The sequence below is a fragment of the Neovison vison genome, chromosome 7 (assembly GCF_020171115.1).
Source record: "Neovison vison isolate M4711 chromosome 7, ASM_NN_V1, whole genome shotgun sequence".
In the NCBI taxonomy this organism is placed as follows: Eukaryota; Metazoa; Chordata; class Mammalia; order Carnivora; family Mustelidae; genus Neogale; species Neogale vison.
This window is the reverse complement of record NC_058097.1, coordinates 18,448,580-18,467,472: the sequence shown is the minus strand read 5'-3', so window position 1 is coordinate 18,467,472 and position 18,893 is coordinate 18,448,580. Positions and strand designations below refer to the sequence as shown.

Here is an 18,893-nt window from a genome sequence, read left to right as displayed (position 1 = left end):
GTCTATTTGCAAGACACTATTACAGCATGATGGAAAACCCTGCTTGCCAGGATGGTTTGGAGCTTGGGAAATTTGGGGAATAATCCAAGAACAGGACACGGTGTCGGTGTCGAGACATCATCAGCACGGAGACAAAAGGAGAGAAGGTAAAAGAGAATGTATTTGGATTCAAGAGTCGATAATGAGCCAGAAGTGAATGTTGAATTATTCAACCTCCTTTATTGATCCATTGATCTCTATCTGCAGGTCTTGGTTTATTCTTGGTTGGCATTTCCTGTGTCTGAGACACTGAGAAGAGAAATGGGGGGAGGAAGGATTTTTAAGATTCAAGAAGAAAGAAAATTCACTGCCAAAGAGAAATTTGGCAACAGATATCAGAAACCTTAAAATGTCCGTACTTTATGACACAATGGTTCTACTTCTGGAAATTAACCCTAAAAACACTATCCAAAACTTTTAAGAAAAATCCTTAAGCACCATGATGTTCACAGAAGCCAATTTTATACCAGCGAATAATAGAAAACAACGTGAATAAAGGCCCAACATAGGAGATCAGCCAGGATGTCATTGGGATTTTTATATGATTACATGGGAAGATATCTATGCCATAAGGTTAGATGATAACAGTATCCAAAACTGTTCTTTTTTTTTGCTTTTTAAGATTTTATTTATTTATTTGACAGAGAGAGAGAAAGAACGAGAGAGGAAACACAAGCAGGAGGAGTGGGAGAGGGAGGAGAAGGCTTCCCCCTAAGCAGAGGGCCCTATGTGGGCTCAATCCCAGGACCCTGGGATCATGACCTGAGCTGAAGGCAGATGCTTAACGACTGAGCCACCCGGGTGCCCCCAAAACTGTTCCTGTAGAACATCATAACTATGTAAAGAAATGTAGATGGAGAAAGGCCAAAGAACATATGCTTAAATGTAGCAATGCTTGTTCTGGGGTGGTGAGACTCTCTTTCTATATTTCCTAAGTTTTCTACAAAAATATGCACAAGTTTTAAATAATTTTTAAAAAATGGAAGAGTGGGGCAAGAGACACCCATATGAAGGCTGCACAGTAGTAAAATGAACACAAATTAGTGGGGAGCCAAATCTTGCCAGGGTGCTGCTATGTCCTGTGTGTGCTGACCATCTCCCTGATTCGTCTATGTGTTGTATGGACCCAAATGATAGAGTGAGGGACGCTGTGGGTAGTGAGTCTATGGAGGACAATCAAAGGTCCCTGAACTTGTATTTAAAGAAAAAGTGTGAGTTTTCACAGAAGAGAAAGGGGAGGAAGTCATGCTAGACAGAAGGTACAGTAAGAGCAAAGGCACCGAGGCATGTGGAAATGGAAACAGGTCAGAACAGCTGGACTATGTGGCCAATGATGGGAGATGGAATTGGAAAGGAAAGGAAGTTGTGAATGCTGGGCTAGAGGGCCCTAGCCTTCCTGCAGAGACAAATCAGAGGCTTGGGGGAGGGGCTTAGGGGGATGGGCAGTGCGGTTAGATCTCACCCCTGCCATTCTCTAGTCCTCTAGTCTCCTCTGTTTCCCATCACCAGCCAGAAACTCAGAGAGCAGGGGAGGAGAAGGGGAGAAGTCCCAAATAGCCCTCAAAGACTGGTCAGCCAGGCCTCCTGACCCCAGTCTGGCCCTCTTCCCAGTATGCGAGGCTCGGTCCCCATCCCCAGGCATCCAGACAAACCCCTCCGCCTCCCATGACAAAGAGGCTCGCTTGGAGCCTGGGCAAGATTTGCAAACGTCAAACTTGTAATTACAAGGATGAAATCATCTGGTTCCTTTTAAGCAAACGGGTTTATTGATCCCAACACTGAAGAAATGCTATTCTAGGGAAACTTGCTCCTCTCGGTTTTCCTCTCCCTCTGGGATGGCTGGGCTGGTGGGGGAGGGTAGCAGGGGAGCCAAGAAGGGGGAGAACCTCCTGGGAGGGGAAATTCTTAAGGGTTTAGGGGTAAATTTTATAGTGTAGATAAATTATATATCAAAAAAAGAATTCCTTAGGGCCCAGGAAACTGCCTGGCGGCTTGGGCAGATGAGTCCCTCATCCTGGACTTGGGCCCTTCTCCATCCCCAAACTAGAAGCTAGGTAGAGCTGGGGTGTTAGGAGCTGTGGCAGCCACTGATTTCCCTTCTTTCCCCTCCCACCGTCAAGTCTCATCTGTGGTTCCAGATCCTATTTCAGCTTCAAGATGGCACAATATTTCCTCAGTAAGTGAAAGGAAACTCTTTCCTTAGAAAAAATGTACTAGAGGCTCAGGGGCCTGGGAAGACCTCACTCTCTGTATGAGGCGAGGCAGATGTGGGGAGCTGCCAATACCACACCTGGATAAAGCCATCCTTTCTGCTCACTTAAGGAGGCAGGATGTCTAGTCTAGGCTTTGACCTTCCAAGCCAACAAAGGACAAACAGATGGGCTCAGAGGACAGGAATGCACAATCATCGAGGTCAAGAAACACATCCTGCCACAAGGTCCACAATAGGATCCCTTCATTCAGCCTGTCGGGGACCCTTTGGGAACATGGTAGGGTGCTCCAGGAGGAATGACCTCCAGTTGCCACTGTCCACCAGCTCGCAGTTCAGCCAGAGAGAGGAGCAGTACTTTCAGCAGCTCCACCAGCGGATATCTTAGGGCAGAACAGTTAAGAGCACAGCCCGGGGATGGCCAGCCCTTCTGAACATCAGTTCCTTCATCTGTAAAATAAGGTCAATCATACCAAACTTGCAGGGTTATGGTGAGGAGTGAATGAAGATGATATACCCCAATGCCATTTTGTTATCTCTACTGAGTCAAGGTCTTGTCACTGTCCTATGATCACTTATTTATTGTTTCAAAGCCTCCATTTCCTCATCTGTCCAATTAGGACAAGAAAACTTGTCTTAGAAAGTGGTTCTCTGAATTAACTGAGATAAGGGACATAAAAGCATCCAGCTCACAGCTTCACAGGTGAGCCGAACGATTGAGGGTTCCCATCCCCTGCTCAGTGTTACTGAGCATTCTCTGCCCATCCATTCAAGATGGGTCAGGGAGTCCCGTAGGAGCAGCTATCCACCCAGGAAGATAGGAAAAAGAGGCCCTGGGTACGCTGAATCCTTAGGAAAGGAAGGATCCAAATGGCAGGGCTTCAGAGACAATTCAGCCCGGTTTGGGGTGTTTCTAGGCAAAGAACAGACAGCCACAGGCTTCCATCTATGGACTTACCCTACTAGAGCTGGCTCTTAGCAAACCCCTCCATGGGGTCATGGCTGGACCAATCCATACCCACCTGGACAGAAACACAGAATTAAACATACCTGACTGGGGTGATATTTTCCATTATTAATTTACTCTCATCTAATTTTTAAAATAAGTGGAAAAAACTTGCACAACAACAAAAAATGGCATACAGAGGTCAGCCGAGGAGATGGCCTCCTCCAGCCTGCGGCTGGTTTCCCAGTCGTCCTGGCTGGTTGGACGCCAGACAATGCCGAGTGGGTTATCCTGTGGCCTGGAGTTGCCAAAGGCTGTCTGTGGTGCTGCTGTTCTGGATCTGCCTGGCAGGCTTTCTCAGCCCTTTCCCTCAGGACATCATTCCCCACCCCCATGAGGCTGATGGTTCATGTACTCTGCTCCGTTCTGTACTCCCACCCCTCCGCCAAGATCAGCTACAAGTTCATGGCCCTACCTGGACACACCGAGGAGTAAGAGTGCTGCCTTGTGGATCATTCTTTAGAGGCAGAAATGGAAAATTTTATACTAATGTCTACCTTAAAGGAATATGAGGGTGTTGAATGGTGTGACATGGGATATACTCTCTGAGGCTGCCCATCCCAGTTCCCCCAAGTGCTGATGGGAAAGCATGTGACATAAGCTGGCCCATGTCATCATATCACCCTGCACGTGGTGATTTGGTAGAGGCAAGAGTATGTGACACAGACTGGGCCAATCCAAGTCCTTCCCAGAAATTTTGTCTTGGAGAAGTGGCTGCTCCCGTCCTTTGCCAGGAAATGGGACACCATTGAAGGGTGCTTGAGAAAGGCAAGCAGGTGAGAAGAAATGGAAAAACGGGGGAAAAACCAGGAGACTATCCCTCCCTCTGTGTGATTTATTTACTTAAAATAAAATGAAATCCTTTCTACCTTTAAGTTTGTTTGAATTGGGTTTCTGTCACTTGCAATTGAAAGAGAACTGAGGGACTATTTAGAGATAGATGGAGGCCCAATGGTAGTATTTGGTGACATCCACATCTGTACCTTTTCTATTTGTGCACACTCATATAGTCACACAGGTTTGATGTGGGCCCGGCAAGAATGCCCTTGGAGAGAGGTGATTCTATGTTTGCTATTCAGAAAGAGTATTTGTTAAAACCACCAGCTTACGGGTTTGACTTTGCTGAAAACTCCCTCCCTGACCTTGGGCAATTGATCCATCTCTGGATCTCAGGGTGACCAACCACCCCAGTTTGCAAGGAGCTGAGTGGTTTCCTAGGACATGGGACTTCCACTGTAAAACCAGGACAGTCTCTGGAAAACCCAACACTTGGTCACCCTAGCTCAGTTCCGCATGTGCAAAACTGAGATTGAACTAGGCAGGGGTAGGAAATTCTGCCAAATCCTGTGTTCAGGCCGGCGTTGTATCCTCATAGTCCTTTGCAATATGGCCAGCTACTGTCAGTCAGAATTGGCACCTATTTGCCACCCTTGCACTGAGTTTTTTACACGCTGGAATTTTAAGGATCAGAATTTATTGAGGATCAACTTTTAGTCAACCTCTGCCATAAATCCCATATCAAACTCTCTCCAGCTTGGGCCAAATGACTCCCCTAAAACTTGTGGATCTTTTTTAGGGTTTCATTGCACATTTGGGGAAATAGATGGACTGGCATTAGGTTTACATACAATTCAGCTTTTCTTCTTTGGAGACTTGTTTATTGAGTGCTCATTATGTGTTGGACTCTCACGCTAACCCTGAGAGCTTGTGACTGCATTTTGCAAATAGGCAGACTGAGGCTTAGCGTCCAGGGCTCGTTTCAGGCTCATGTAAACAGTGGAGTGAGATCCCAGACATGTACCCTCTGACTCCCAACAGCTCCGACCTTTCCACCACGATGTGGATTCAGTTAGATTCTGTGGTCTGTTACCACCTTTAGTCTTTGCTAGGAGCAGCCTACATCCCTCCCCGTCGGTTTTGGGACACAAAGTCCCCAAGGACCTAAGTTTCCTCAGGTTCAGGTGACAATCTGGGGTCACTCCGAGCAGCTGAGGAACCCCAAAGTTCCATACAGTCGACGGAAAGGACCCGCGCGGGCCGCTCCTCGTCTCTAAGGTCCGGGCAGATGCCCGCAGAGCGATTCTACACAGAGCAGCCCGCGGGCGGCTAAGGGACCTAGAGGGCCGCGCAGCGGGAGGAGCTCTGGTTCGCCGCAGCCTAGCCGCCCCGCAAGCGGGCGGGCGGCGCATGCGCGGCGCGGGTCGCAGAGTTGTGAATGGTGCGTTTTGTTTGCCGGAGTTTGGGGCGGGCGGGCGCGCGAGGAGGAGGGGTGGGGCCGACCGGGGCGGGGCGGACGGGCGGGCTTGCGAGGTGGGCGGCGAGAGGAAGTGGCGGCGGCGGCGGCCGGGGGGCGGCGAGTGCTGGGTTCGCGCGGGCGGTAGGCAACGGCTAAGGCGGCGGTGGCGTGGGCTGGGCTCGAGCGGGCGGCGGCATCTCAGACTCCCGGGAGCGGGAGCCCACGCGGGCGGGCGCCTGAAACAAAGGAAAGCCAGAGTCTGGGCGCCGCGGGTGGGCGGTCAGTCGGTCAGCGTGAAGCCGGCCAGCGGGTGCCGCGCAAGCCCGGAGCCCGGTCGGCCGGCGCTGCCTCAGGGCGGGAAGATGCCGCGCGTCGTGCCCGACCAGAGAAGCAAGTTCGAGAACGAGGAGTTCTTCAGGAAGCTGAGCCGCGAATGCGAGGTGAGGCAGGCGGGCGGCTTGGAGGCCGCAGCGCGCCCCGAGTGGGCCCGGGCGGAGAAAAGTTTGGGCGGCGCAGCCCCGGGCAGCCCGGCGGAGGGGCAATCTCGCCCGGGCAGCCGCCAGCCCGCAGACTCTGCTTGCCCTTATCTGCGCCGCGCGGGGCGGGCGGGCGCGCAGGCGGCGTCGCGGATTTGGCTCCTGATTTCGGGCCGTCTCTGCCTTGCAGATTAAGTACACGGGCTTCAGGGACCGGCCCCACGAGGAGCGCCAGGCGCGCTTCCAGAACGCCTGCCGCGACGGCCGCTCGGAAATCGTAAGTCGGCGGGGTAGGGGCGCGGGGGGCCCGGGGCGCGGGGACCGAGGCGCGCGCGGGTCACTTGTTGCGCGGGGAGCCGCCGCGGCCCAGGCCGGTTCCGGACCGCGCCGCGGACGCCGCGACTCCCGGAACTGAGCGGGCGCCGTCTCACTTCCTACTCGGGATTCAAAATGCGAAACCAGACACTGGCGGGCCGCGTCCTCGCGGGGAGACGCTTCCCTGTGGCTCTCTGCGAGCGGGTTGTGTTTCCCAGACGCGGCTCGGCAAACAGTTTGCCGCGAGGAGAACTCACACCCGAGCCCAACTAAACAGGGAGAGGTCTTTGTAAGGGCTGTGTCACTCGTTAAGGGGTAGCGTATTTGTCAGGGAGAAAACACCCATGCGGAAAAAGAACGGGGCTTCATTCAAAGATCTGATTCCTGGGCGAGAGTCAGTTTCTCAGGACGCTAGGTTTGTTGTTAAATCTGTTTGTGAAGCTGTTTAACCGCCAGTATAGCTGAGAAGCTTTATACCAGTCATCTATTGACCTAATAGAGACAAACAAGCCCTGAAGACTGGGCCATCTTATTTTCTTAGAATGTTAAGGCTCAGGAGAATCAGAAACCATCATCATCTTTTTTCAAACCTCAGAAACGTATCCCGTTTAGTGCCGCAGTTCCTGAAGAATCGCATGGGTTTGTGAAACCCACAGTTGATCTTGAGGCCGTGTTTTAGGTAGTGAATTCAGTGCGCTTCACCTTCACCAAACCTTACCTTAGGGGAAAAAAAAAGCTCAAGTGTCTCATCGTCTTTTTGGTTTGTCTTATTGGAGGTGCTAACGGGGGAGGGGGGGATGAAAAAGCCAAAGATAAGTAGGAAGAAGCTAAAGAAAAGAGATCTTACTAATTAAAAGACAGAAGAAGTCGAAGTGCTGTCTAATGGAATGCAGTTATCTATTCTGAACTGGGCCCATGGCATTTGCAGAGACTTGAAGCAGTGGTGGAGTTTGAATTTGGGTTAACAATAGGAGGACATATTGGAACATTTGCTCCCCCCCCCACACACCTCTTATGGAGAATATATTTTATTGAAAAACAATTCACATACCATAAAATTCTCCCTCTTCATCACCTAAATCAAATTTATTTTTATTTTTTTTTAAGATTTTATTTATTTGTCAGAGAGAGGGAGAGAGAGCGAGCACAGGCAGACAGAGAGGCAGGCAGAGGCAGAGGGAGAAGCAGGCTCCCTGCCGAGCAAGGAGCCCGATGTGGGACTCGATCCCAGGACGCTGGGATCATGACCTGAGCCGAAGGCAGCTGCTCAACCAACTGAGCCACCCAGGCGTCCCAAAATCAAATTAAGAATATTTTTCTATTTAAAATGAAGACTTTTTAGAACTGTATTACAGATCATGTGAAGATACTGGCTAAATCTATTAGGAGCTCTAGAATATTTGGTCATTAGTGCCTGTTATGTAAGTAAAACACTTCCAAGTTTCTTGATCATAGTTCATGATTAAAATGCCTAAGACAGGGCGCCTGGGTGGCTCAGTGGGTTAAGCCGCTGCCTTCGGCTCAGGTCATGATCTCGGGGTCCTGGAATCGAGTCCCACATCAGGCTCTCTGCTCAGCAGGGAGCCTGCTTCCCTCTATCTCCCTCTCTGCCTGCCTCTCCATCTGCTTGTGATCTCTCTCTGTCAAATAAATAAATGAAATCTTTAAAAAAAAAAAAATGCCTAAGACATGCTTTCGGTTTTGGCCTGAGTGATAGAAGAATCATTCATTGGTTGATCCAGTGATATATTATTCGTTGTCTGGGCTTCCTTTTGCAAAAGGTGGATGGTATACCTAACCAGTGGATTTCCTGGAGGTAATTGATGTAAGTGTGAAGGATGAGGTACAAAGTACTTCCTGATATTTAGAGCTGAGGGGGTTTTTTGGGGAGGACCTATAAAGTATAGTTATTAGGTTGTTTTCTGTCACATCGGGAACTTTACTGAGTATAATTGTGAATTGGGAGTATAATTTAACCCACAGTAGATCCGAATTGCTATATTATAATATTATTGTAATATTATAGTAGTATTATAGGTTGCTTGTATTTATCATAAGTTTCTTTCCAGGGATAAATCAGACAGACTTTTTAGGCCTTTCTCTCTTCCAGATATCTGATCCTATGAATTTTAATAAGTTCTTAATATCTGACAAGTATTAAAAGTTAAAGGAGGGTAGGTTGAATTCTGTGTAATATTCTCACTTAATATAGCATACATGTCTTAATTTGTTGAATAATGTAATTATTTGTAATTTGGGAAGGAATTTCACATTTCCTCCTTTTTCTAGGCCCCCCCCTTTAATTCAGTATCTTCACATTTAAATTACAGGATCCCTAGCTCCTAGAGGGTACAGACCACATTAACTCTGGTGTATACATTAATATACTCCCCTCTAAACAGGTACTCTGCATAACGTCTTTTGTATCATAGCTACTTGATTAATTATAGTTAATTAATCTAGAGGTTACTTAATATAATGCCTAAAATTTGTCTTTTTTTTTTTTTTTTTAAATTTGTCTTTTTAGTTAGGAACAGGCTGTGGTTTTCACTTATTTGGTTGTGGAAAATAGGTGTGGAGAAGGTATTATTTTGACGGCAACTGTATACAGTAAAAATATGTTGTGTAATTACCAAAATTGTTATCAATCTCCCCCCCTTTTTACTCTTTTAATTTTGAACATCTCCTTAGTGTATCATTGAGACTAAGGAATTTATTTTGTATTTAGATAGTTGTGATCATAACTATAAAACTTACCCAGACTCCTTATCATAGCATGAATAAAAGTGATTATGGGTAAGGGGTGGAATCTATTTGGTCTGTTTTATTCCTCATGTAAGTTTTATTGTGGTAAGAGTGTTGGGAGAAGTCTTCAACACTAATGGTAAATTAAAGAATTCAGGTATGGTGATGACTGTGACAACAGTAAAAACTATATATTTTTAGTCCTGAAGATGGAAGGATAAAGGTATGTTGAATTGGCTTAAAGTGTGTTATTTTGCAATTTGTGAAACCTGTAGAATAATCATTGGGACAAACTGGAAATCTTACATAAAGACAGTGATAACCAGTGTAAGCATTTTTGTGTTTTTGAACAGAGTTTTCCCAATTGTTATGTGTGTGTAGATATTCCATTAGAAAAAGAGTTCTGTGGTCAAATTTGTGAAATGCTATTGTAGAATGATCTGTTTTTACCACTTCTCCTCTCTCAGAGAGAGGGATCTTGATGAGATAATGGGCATGAAGTGATGAAGCAGGAAATCTCTTCTGAGGTTGGTCTTCAGACAGGAGGTGAGGTAATAAGATCTGTAGATTGTTTTTACTTGCACAGAGCTGATTTGGGGTACACAGGGAGTGGAAGGATTTGTTACTAGGTGAATACTAAAGAAACATGCCTTGAGGATTTTGACACAAGGCATTCATTCATGGGCTGAATCTCTTATCTGCCACTACTCTACACTGGAATTTATTTTATTATCTGAGGCTGAAAAAGTCAGCTCTCTTATCCAGCTCAGAACTATTTCTCTTATTTAGCAAATACAAATGCCACGTAAATGGCATTTACGTGGTACTATTATAAGCACTTTACAAATACTAATTAGTAGGGAAACTGATGTACAGCTAAGTAAATTGCTTCATCCTATAGCCTAGGCACTGTGCCTTCTAGAGTCTGCTTTTCATTTTAACTATTGTTGGTTCATTTCACTATACTTGGTTGTTTTTTAAACTTGGTATTAATGGGGAAAGATTTTTTTTTAAAGGTTAATGTTGTAATATTGATGTTTATTCAGTCCCCGTTCAGTCCCCGTTCATGTAAAATACCACAAGAAAGAGTATCCCTGTTGATTAGGTAAATGGCATCAAAGATTTCTTTAGAGATTTAGCAGTTAGGTTGGCAGTTGTACCTGCAATACCAATAATAGAAATAGGAAGAATACATTTTTAACTCTAAGGAATCTAAGCTGTTAATCATTGGGGGTACTAGTGGATGGTTCAATCAGCTGATGGCTTTAAACAAATTGCCCAAAATGTGAACCCCTTGCTTTCAGATGAAGACTCTTTGATTGGAAACAAAGTATGTTGTGGAACTTTAATTAGTAAAATAAAACAAACCAAAACCTCTCATTTCAACAAAGAAAGTTTACATTCAGATGATGAAAATGTTTCAGGGTTTTTTTGTTTTGTTTTGTTTTGTTTCCAAAATGCTTTTTTTTTTTTTTACTTCTTTCTGAATTTCCCTTTGGAAGAGGTACAGTGCTAATTCCATTTTTTACTTGGAGGAAATGTAGTTAAATTGCTTAGGGGCTACACAGAACACTTTATCAAAATGGCTTTAGATTGTTCTGTCTGTTGAACCATGCATCCAAATCTTATTATAAATATTAGATGAATACTCTTATATAGTCAGATCCAGTTCTCCTAAAGTTAAATTTCAGAAAACGCATATTTTTTAAATCCCCTAAGGTTTTAGAGAGATAACTACTGTCACATCACATTGCTAATGTATCATTTATCAAAAGACACAGTCTTGTGCGTTTTTAACATGGGCTTGAGAACGCAGTATTTCATTAAGCAAGGGAAATCAAGAGAAATTAAAATGTCCCATTTATACAACTTGAAGTTGTGGTGTGCTTTAAAATTCAAAATGTATAGATCTTTAGTGATTTTCACATTTAAAAATAGAAGTTTTTAAATTCAGAGATGATGTCTTCTGGTTAGACATTAGCAATGCGAGATCCTAACGTCAGCAAAAAATGACCTGAAAGAAAGTATTGATTCCATGTCTGATTTTATATTTAAGCAGCCAATGGCGAAGGTCCTCAAAATGGAATCAGATGTTTGTAACTTAATACTTAAGAAAAATGATGAGTGCATGTTTTTTTACTTTTAAGTATTCTCAGTGCTGCCTCGCTTAAGACAGAAACTGATGTAAAAATAAATGACTGCCTGCATAATTTATGTAATGTCCTGCTCCTGATCCTGTTTGTATTGATTTTTCTAAAAGGCTTTTGTGGCCACAGGAACCAATCTGTCTCTCCAGTTTTTTCCGGCCAGCTGGCAGGGAGAACAACGACAGACACCTAGCCGGGAGTATGTCGACTTAGAAAGAGAAGCAGGCAAGGTAGGAAACATTTCTTTGCAATTTGAAATACTGTGGATTGTTTTATTAGAGATCATTGGAAGATTTACAGCTTAATGAAGAGATCATAGGTCTGATTATACACACATATGGTCAGGTGTGTTTTCATATTATAAGGATGTAATACGATTTTTTAAATAACTGTCAATTTTTTTATGTCATTCCATTACTAATTTCATGTATGTAATATTCATCATAGAAACTTCTAGCTCTTAAAGAGTAGTGTGCTTTCTTACATGTAACATTTAAAACTTAACTTCTTTTGAAAGTATTGACAGGGTATATTTTGTTTCACTAACCAAAGTGACTACAGTGCTTTAAAAAATAAAATTAAGAGAAAAATGGGAAAAGGCTCTGTAGGCATAATTTAATAATATTTAGAAATAGCTCATGGGTAACTTTCTACTTCTGTTAATACTGCAAATTTAATTTTCATTAAAAAATAGTGTGAAACTTGAACTTTGGAAATAATTTTTTTGTTTTGAGGAAAAGCTGGGAAAACAAATTGATGCCTTAAAATTTTTATGTTGGAAGTTTAGATTGAACATATGAAATGTTTAAACTGAGAGCTCTATTAAACTCTAACTTAAATGTATTACATAATTTTGGTGAAATTTTAGTGAATAATGGATTGGTTCATCTTTTAATGTAGAAGTTGACTCTTATGGAAATAAAATACTTAAAGAAAAATATTTTTTGGCCTCATTTTATGCTCAGTATTTCTCCTATTTCCTTTGTGTTTCTATGCCTGTTTTTATCAACTTGCTCATTTACTCTTCTTAGTGTTGTGATGAATACTATAACTTCTCACTTTATTTGCAAAACATAATAAATAATACAAAGGTTTTTGTATGAGCCTGTATTAGGAAAAATATGCCTGGTTTTATATATATACACAATGAAGTTTTTTGTTTAAACTTTAGGACATAAGATGGGTTGTTTGTTTTTTTTCCTTAAGATTTACTTATTTTAGGGGCGCCTGGGTGGCTCATTTGTTAAGAGTCTGCCTTTGGCTTAGGTCATGATCCCAGGGTTCTGGGATCTAGGCCCGCATTGGGCTCCCTGCTCAGTGGGAAGCCTGCTTCTCCCTCTCCCACTCCCTTTCTCCTGTTCCCTCTGTTGTGTTCCCTCTCTTGCTGTGTCTCTCTCTGTCAAATAAATAAATAAAATATTTTTAAAAAAAGATTTATTTCTTTGTTATAGAGAGAGAGGGAGGGGGGAAATAATCAAGCAGACTACCTGCTGAGCAAGAGCCCAACCCAGAGCTCAATCTCACAACCCTGAGATCATGACCTGAGTCAGATACAAGAGTCTGGTGCTTAACTGACTGAGCCACCCATGCACCCCAGGGTTTGATCTTTGGTGGGTGACAAACCAACTAATCTTTGGAGAGGAAGAGGGAAAATAGATTATAGAATTTTCAAAGTGAGTAATAAGGGATTTGCTTTTTTATGTATTAGCTTGCTTGCTTGGAAGATTAAAAGCAAATGTTCCAGGTTTTACTATTTTATAATTCTTATATATAAGGAAGAAGTTGGGAAGTCATTGTGGGATTATGCTTTTTTTGTCTCTTTTGTGCATGTATGTGTAAGTGAATGAAGAAATTATTTTTCTCCTTGTTCAAAACACTTTCTTAATGTTTATTTAACATGGTGGCTCAGATACTACAGACATAAACCAAAAAGTTATTTTCTCAATTTTAATGCTAAGCTACTTTAACACTTCAAAGTGCACATCTCAGTGTTACCCAGGTCTTCCAGTATTCATTAACTAATAAATGGGTGTTAACTCTACTAGAAAGTATGTTTGCTTAAATTAATGTAATGATAACTTTACCAGACCGAAGACCAGATTACTCTTGGACTTAAGCCATTGACATGTTTTTAGTTACATGACCACCAATAACAAAAACTTTGTATGACTTATTTTAGTGTTTAGAGGGTATGTTTCCAAATACACCTGGAAAATTGATAGAATGGATATAAGTGAGTTATCAGGAAACTTACATTTTATTAATATTTGTTTTAGAAGTTTTTTTCTGTAGAAAGCCATATATCAAATATTTTTAGTTTTGCAGGCATGTGGTCTGTGTGGCAGCTGCTCAAGTCTGCTGTGAGAGTGGAAAAGGAGCCATAGACAATATGTAAACAAATGAGTGTGGCTGTGTTCCAAGAATAGTAACAGTGGCAAACTCAGTATCTTTGCCTCAGATTTAAATCTGCAAATGTTTATATGTAGATCCTATACTTTTTAAATATACTTTTTCAACACCTGTACTATATCAGTAGGATCCAGAGGAAAGGAAAACATGTTAAGGCACAAAAACAAATAGGAAACTGCTAGTATATTGCTCTTTTCCAGTGGGATAAAGGATACCAGTGAATTTAGCCAAAAGGTACTGACCCATATTTTCTCAACCATGGAACTCCAAGCTATGGAGTCTCGTATTTTTCTTAACTCCTTTTTTATGGTTCTCTTTCTGATAGTTATTAGCTTGTATTTTTGTCCCTCCAGGACTAGAAGCAAAGAATAATCAAAGGGATTTCTCCAAATGTTAGTTGTTTGCTTCTGCTTCATATTTTGGATCTCAGATCTGCATATTTTCTTCCACATGTTCTCAGCCTAGTCACTTTCTGAAGCAGCTTAGTTCCCTTCTTCATTCACACCCAACTTTGAGGAAACTACTGCTAAGGCTTTGGAGTTAGGCTCAAGTAAGTCCTGGCATCATTCACTATTATATAACTTTGTGCAAGTCACTTGACCTTTATGGTCCTCAATCAGAACATGAGGTTAATGCTTACTTCCCAGGGTTTCCCTAGTCATTAAATGAAATGGTGGATATAAAGTGCTTAGCCCAGTACCTGACACAGTTGCTGAAAAATGCATTCATTTGGAAGGTTCTTGTTGGATAACTGTTGTGTATACTGAGCATTGTCCTAGGCATTTGAGATGCATCAGTGAACTAAACAAAGATCCTTCCCTAGAGATTGTTTTATGGAAGGAGTGGAGGTTAGACAGTACTCAAAATGAATAAGAATAAGGGTGGTCAAGCACCAGAAATGTTTGTAATTTTAAATAGGTTGGTCTGGGTAAAGAAGGTCATGTACGAGCAGAGACCTGAAGGAGGTTCGGGAATGATGAGCCATGTAGGTATCAGTGGAAAGAAAGAGGGTGCAGTCACTGTGAAGGTCCTAGAGTGCGAGCATATTCTGTGTGTTTGATAAGCAGCAAGCAGCCCAGTGTGCCTGGAGTAGACTGAGCAAGGAGGCGGGTAACAGGAGATGAGATCAGGGAGATAACAAGGAGCCAGTTTATGTGACCTCACAATCACATGGATTTTTATGGTGAGTGAGATGGGGAGTAGTTTCAGGGTTTAGAGCAGTTGAACAATATGATCTGCCTTGGGTTTTTGAAAGGATCACTCTAGCTGCTGGGTTAATAATAGGCTGTAGGAGGGCAAGAGTGAAGTAGGGAGACGAGTTTGGCTGTTGCTGTGATCTTGGCGAGAGGCTAGGGTAGTAGCAGTGGAGCTGGTGAGAAGTGATCATAGTCTGGTTATATTTTGAGATAGAGCCGACAGGATTTGCTTATGGACTGGATGTGGGGTGTGAGAGTCAAGAATGACTCCAGCGTTTTTGGCAGGAGCAACTGGCAGTATGGGATTGCTGTCATCTGAGATAGGAAAGACTGTGGGTGGAGCAGTTTTGAGGAGCAGTTTAGGACGTGTGTGTTTGTGGTGGTGGCTTGTTAATGCACTTCTGTTTTCTCACTGCCCAGCCTTTACTTCGTAAGTCAGGGCATGGCTTTCGCATAAGTGATCCTTGGTCTGCTTATCCCAAAGGTTCAGTGGCCTGTTAAAAAGAATCAACTTTATTGAAGTATACTTTACATACACTAGAATGCACCCATTTTCATTGTATAAATTTGAGTTTTAACAAATGTACGCACGCATGTAAACACTACCCACAATCAAGGCACGGCCAGGAATTCCCTTGTGCCCTTTTACAGGAGTGTGGGAGTGGTTTGACTGGATGATTCTGGCTTAGGGCTGGGACTCTGCAGACTCTGAAGACTTGACTGGAGCTGAAGAATCCACTTCAAAGCTCACTCACGTGACTGTTCGTAGGTGGCTTCACTTACTCGTCATGTGTGCCTCTCCACAGTGAGAGAAACAGAATGAAGTCACCATGCTTTTTATGACCTGTTCTCCAGTCACTTGTGTCTTACTCTTTTCATTAGGAGGGAGTCACTAAATCTAGCCCACATTTGACAGGGAAGGAGGAGTATTTATTCACATACATGGGTGTGAATACCAGAGGCTGGGATCATCGGGGGTATCTTTGAGGCTGGCTACTGCAATATTCACTTAAATTTAGTGAATTCTGGAAATATTGGAATGCTGATAGGAGACAGAACCTGCATACTCTCTTTGGTTTGAAATACGGCTTTATGATCTAAGAAAGTTGACTCCGCAAAATCAGTCCTTTTATTTCATTCATTCTTCCTTTGTGTTTATAGGAATATATTTTTTTAAGGCATCTAATTTAGAAAAAAAAAAAAGATTTTATTTATTAATCTGACACAGAGAGAGAGCCCAAGGAGGCAGAGCAGCAGGCAGAGGGAGGAGGAGAAGCAGGCTCCCCGCTGAGCAGGGAGCCTGGCGGGGCTCGATCCCAGAACCCTGGGATCACGACCTGAGCTGAAGGCAGTTGCTTAACCGACTGAGCCACCCAGGAGCCCCAAGGCATCTAATTTTTTTTTTAAGGTTTTATTTATTTATTTGAGAGAGAGAGCGCGCACAGAGGGAGAGGAGAAGCAGATGCCTGCTGAGCAAGGAGCCCGAGATCATGACCTGAGCTGAACGCAGCTGCTTAACTGACTGAGCCACCCAGGCGCCCCTGTAAGAATATTTTCAAACCAGAGGTCTTCAGTAAGGAAGGCCTGTTAATGGTAACTGATCATAAATAGGTATTTTATGTAAGATCAAATCAGAGCACACAAGTTTATACCATCTTTCAAATATATTTGAAGGGCACCTGGGTTGCTCAGTGGGTTAAGCCTCTGCCTTCAGCTCAGGTTATGATCTCAGGGTCCTGGGATTGAGCCCCGTATCGGGCTCTCTGCTCAGCGGGGAGCCTGCTTCTCTCTCTCTCTACTTGCCTGTTTGCCTGTTTGTGATCTCTCTCTCTCTGTCAAATAAATAAATGAAATAAAAAAAATCCAAATATATTTGAAACTTTTGTACCCAGGTTTCTAGTGAGCTGTCTGCATTGGCTCTAACCATCTTTTTTAGAAGAGGTTTAAAATAAGGGGTGCCTGCCTGGGTGGCTCAGTCGTTAAGCGTCTGCCTTCAGCTCAGGTCATGATCCCAGTGTCCTGGGATCAAGCCCCATATCTGGCTCCATGCTCAGTGGGAAGCCTGCTTCTCCCTCTCTCACTCCCCCTGCTTGTGTTCCCTCTCTTGCTGTGTCTCTCTCTGTCAAATAAATAAAATTTTTTTTAAAAAAAAGTTCAAAATAACACAACGTAGCAGAGAGAGTTGTCAAAAGGCAATCATAGCTATTTTTTTTTTTAATCTGGAAATGGGAATCAGAATGTCTGTCCTATTCATATACCTCATGGTGAGGATTAAATGAAGTACTAGAATATGTGAAAATGCCTTTTAAATTGTAATACCCTGTCCAAAATTGGGCTTTTTGATCGTTTTGTAGGGTGAAATTATAGGTAACTTAATTATGGAGTTTAGTGCTGTGCTGTGCCTTAGGTCAGCTTCACTTGTAGCTAGTGTTGGAACACCACATGTTTCCCAAGTGGTCCATCCTGGTGTATTTTAAACCCCGACAGCCAAAATGTTTGTAGTTCTTCCTGAATCTAAACTGCTTTTCTCTCATTTTGCTTTGAGAAGACAAGGAAAGCAACCAGTTGGAATTTAAGTCATTCTTAGTTAAATTTTTGTAGGCCAAGCAACTTCCAGTTCTTTGATCTTTCCTCTTAGGACCCATTTCCAATTACTTTTTATTTCAAACAAATGCAAATGATTATGGTTCACCAGAAGTTATTAGTCTTGAATGGTCAGATTAATGGTTTTTGCATGTATTCTGTGTTTTGTAAAGCCTGGGTTAGGGTTTCAAATTAATTGTATGTGATTATAACATGATCCTAGTTTTTGAGTATAAAGATAAAGGATATAAAAAATATTTTATAAACTGAAAAAATGAACTTTACAGTGCTGTTTGTCATTTTTTTCTATAGAAATTGAATATAATGTCTAGTGTTATTACGTTGACCCCAGAGGGAGGTTAAACTTTTTAACAGTTGCATTTCTATTTTTAACTTCTGATTTTAATTGATAGTCAAATAACATTACTAGCAGACATTGAGAAGTAGTTATGAAGTATATGTTATTAGAGCAGATACTTTTTTTTTTTTTTTAAAGATTTTGTTTATTTATTTGACAGAGATCACAAATAGGCAGAGAGGCAGGCAGACAGAGAGGAGAAAGCAGGCTCCCTGCTGAGCAGAGAGCCCAACGTGGGGCTGGATCCCAGGACTCTGAGATCTTGACCTGAGCTGAAGGCAGAAGCTTTAACCCACTGAGCCACCCAGGCGCCTCTAGAGCAGATACTTTTAAGAAATTTTGATGTTGGGGCGCCTGGGTGGCTCAGTGGGTTAAGCCGCTGCCTTCGGCTCAGGTCATGATCTCAGGGTCCTGGGATGAGACCTGCATCGGGCTCTCTGCTCAGCAGGGAGCCTGCTTCCCTCTCTCTCTCTCTGCCTGCCTCTCCATCTACTTGTGATTTCTCTCTGTCAAATAAATAAATAAAATCTTTAAAAAAAAAAAAAAGAAATTTTGATGTTTTATTTTCTTCTCTGAACTTTTGTACTTAAAACCAAAATCTTTTATCATTCATTTTCATGAGCATAAGTAAAGCAAAATTTAACAGCATTTGATTAAATGAATGAGGATGGACGCTTGCTTTAAATGGTTTTTCCAAAGGTCTGTGATTCTGGTGCTTCTGGAGCATTTTGCTTACTTGCCTGCAGGATCTTTGTCCCAAAATAAATATTGTGTCTGTTTATATACCATCCACAATTTGGCAGGGTTTAGAGGACTCCTTGATGTTAGCTTTGAGAAATCCCTATTCAGGCTCAACCAGTTCCTTCTCCTCAGACAGCCTAGTCACTCCAAATAAAAGATAGCTGTGGTAAAGTTTTGGAATGTGATTCTCCCCCCCCAAAAAATCGAGACTTTACAACTAGTTTGTCAGATCTAGATTTTAAATCTCTCTATTCAACTAAAATACGAAGTATATTTTCTAGCGTTTATTTACTGACATTTTAATGCAGTGGAATAAGTAACGTGTTTTTTGTTTGCTTCTTTTAAAGTAGCCTTATTTATTTATTTATATTGTTTTATTTTTTCCATTATGATATGTATACTCTTTAATCACTATTGTCTATTTCACCCAAGC

At 42.6% G+C, this 18,893-nt stretch overlaps 1 protein-coding gene across 2 annotated transcripts in view; it reads left to right on the top strand.

Annotated features, from left to right (window-relative positions):
* Window positions 1-5,613: 5,613 nt before the first annotated feature.
* CBFB (core-binding factor subunit beta) overlaps window positions 5,614-18,893 on the top strand; it is a 63,599-nt gene continuing 50,319 nt past the window's right edge. For both annotated transcript variants that reach the window (XM_044255997.1, XM_044255998.1), the window contains exons 1-3: window positions 5,614-5,930; window positions 6,157-6,243; window positions 11,287-11,403. In XM_044255997.1, coding sequence (XP_044111932.1) covers window positions 5,853-5,930; window positions 6,157-6,243; window positions 11,287-11,403 — 282 coding nt within the window. In that variant the 5' untranslated portion in view covers window positions 5,614-5,852. The remainder of the gene's footprint in view (window positions 5,931-6,156; window positions 6,244-11,286; window positions 11,404-18,893) is intronic.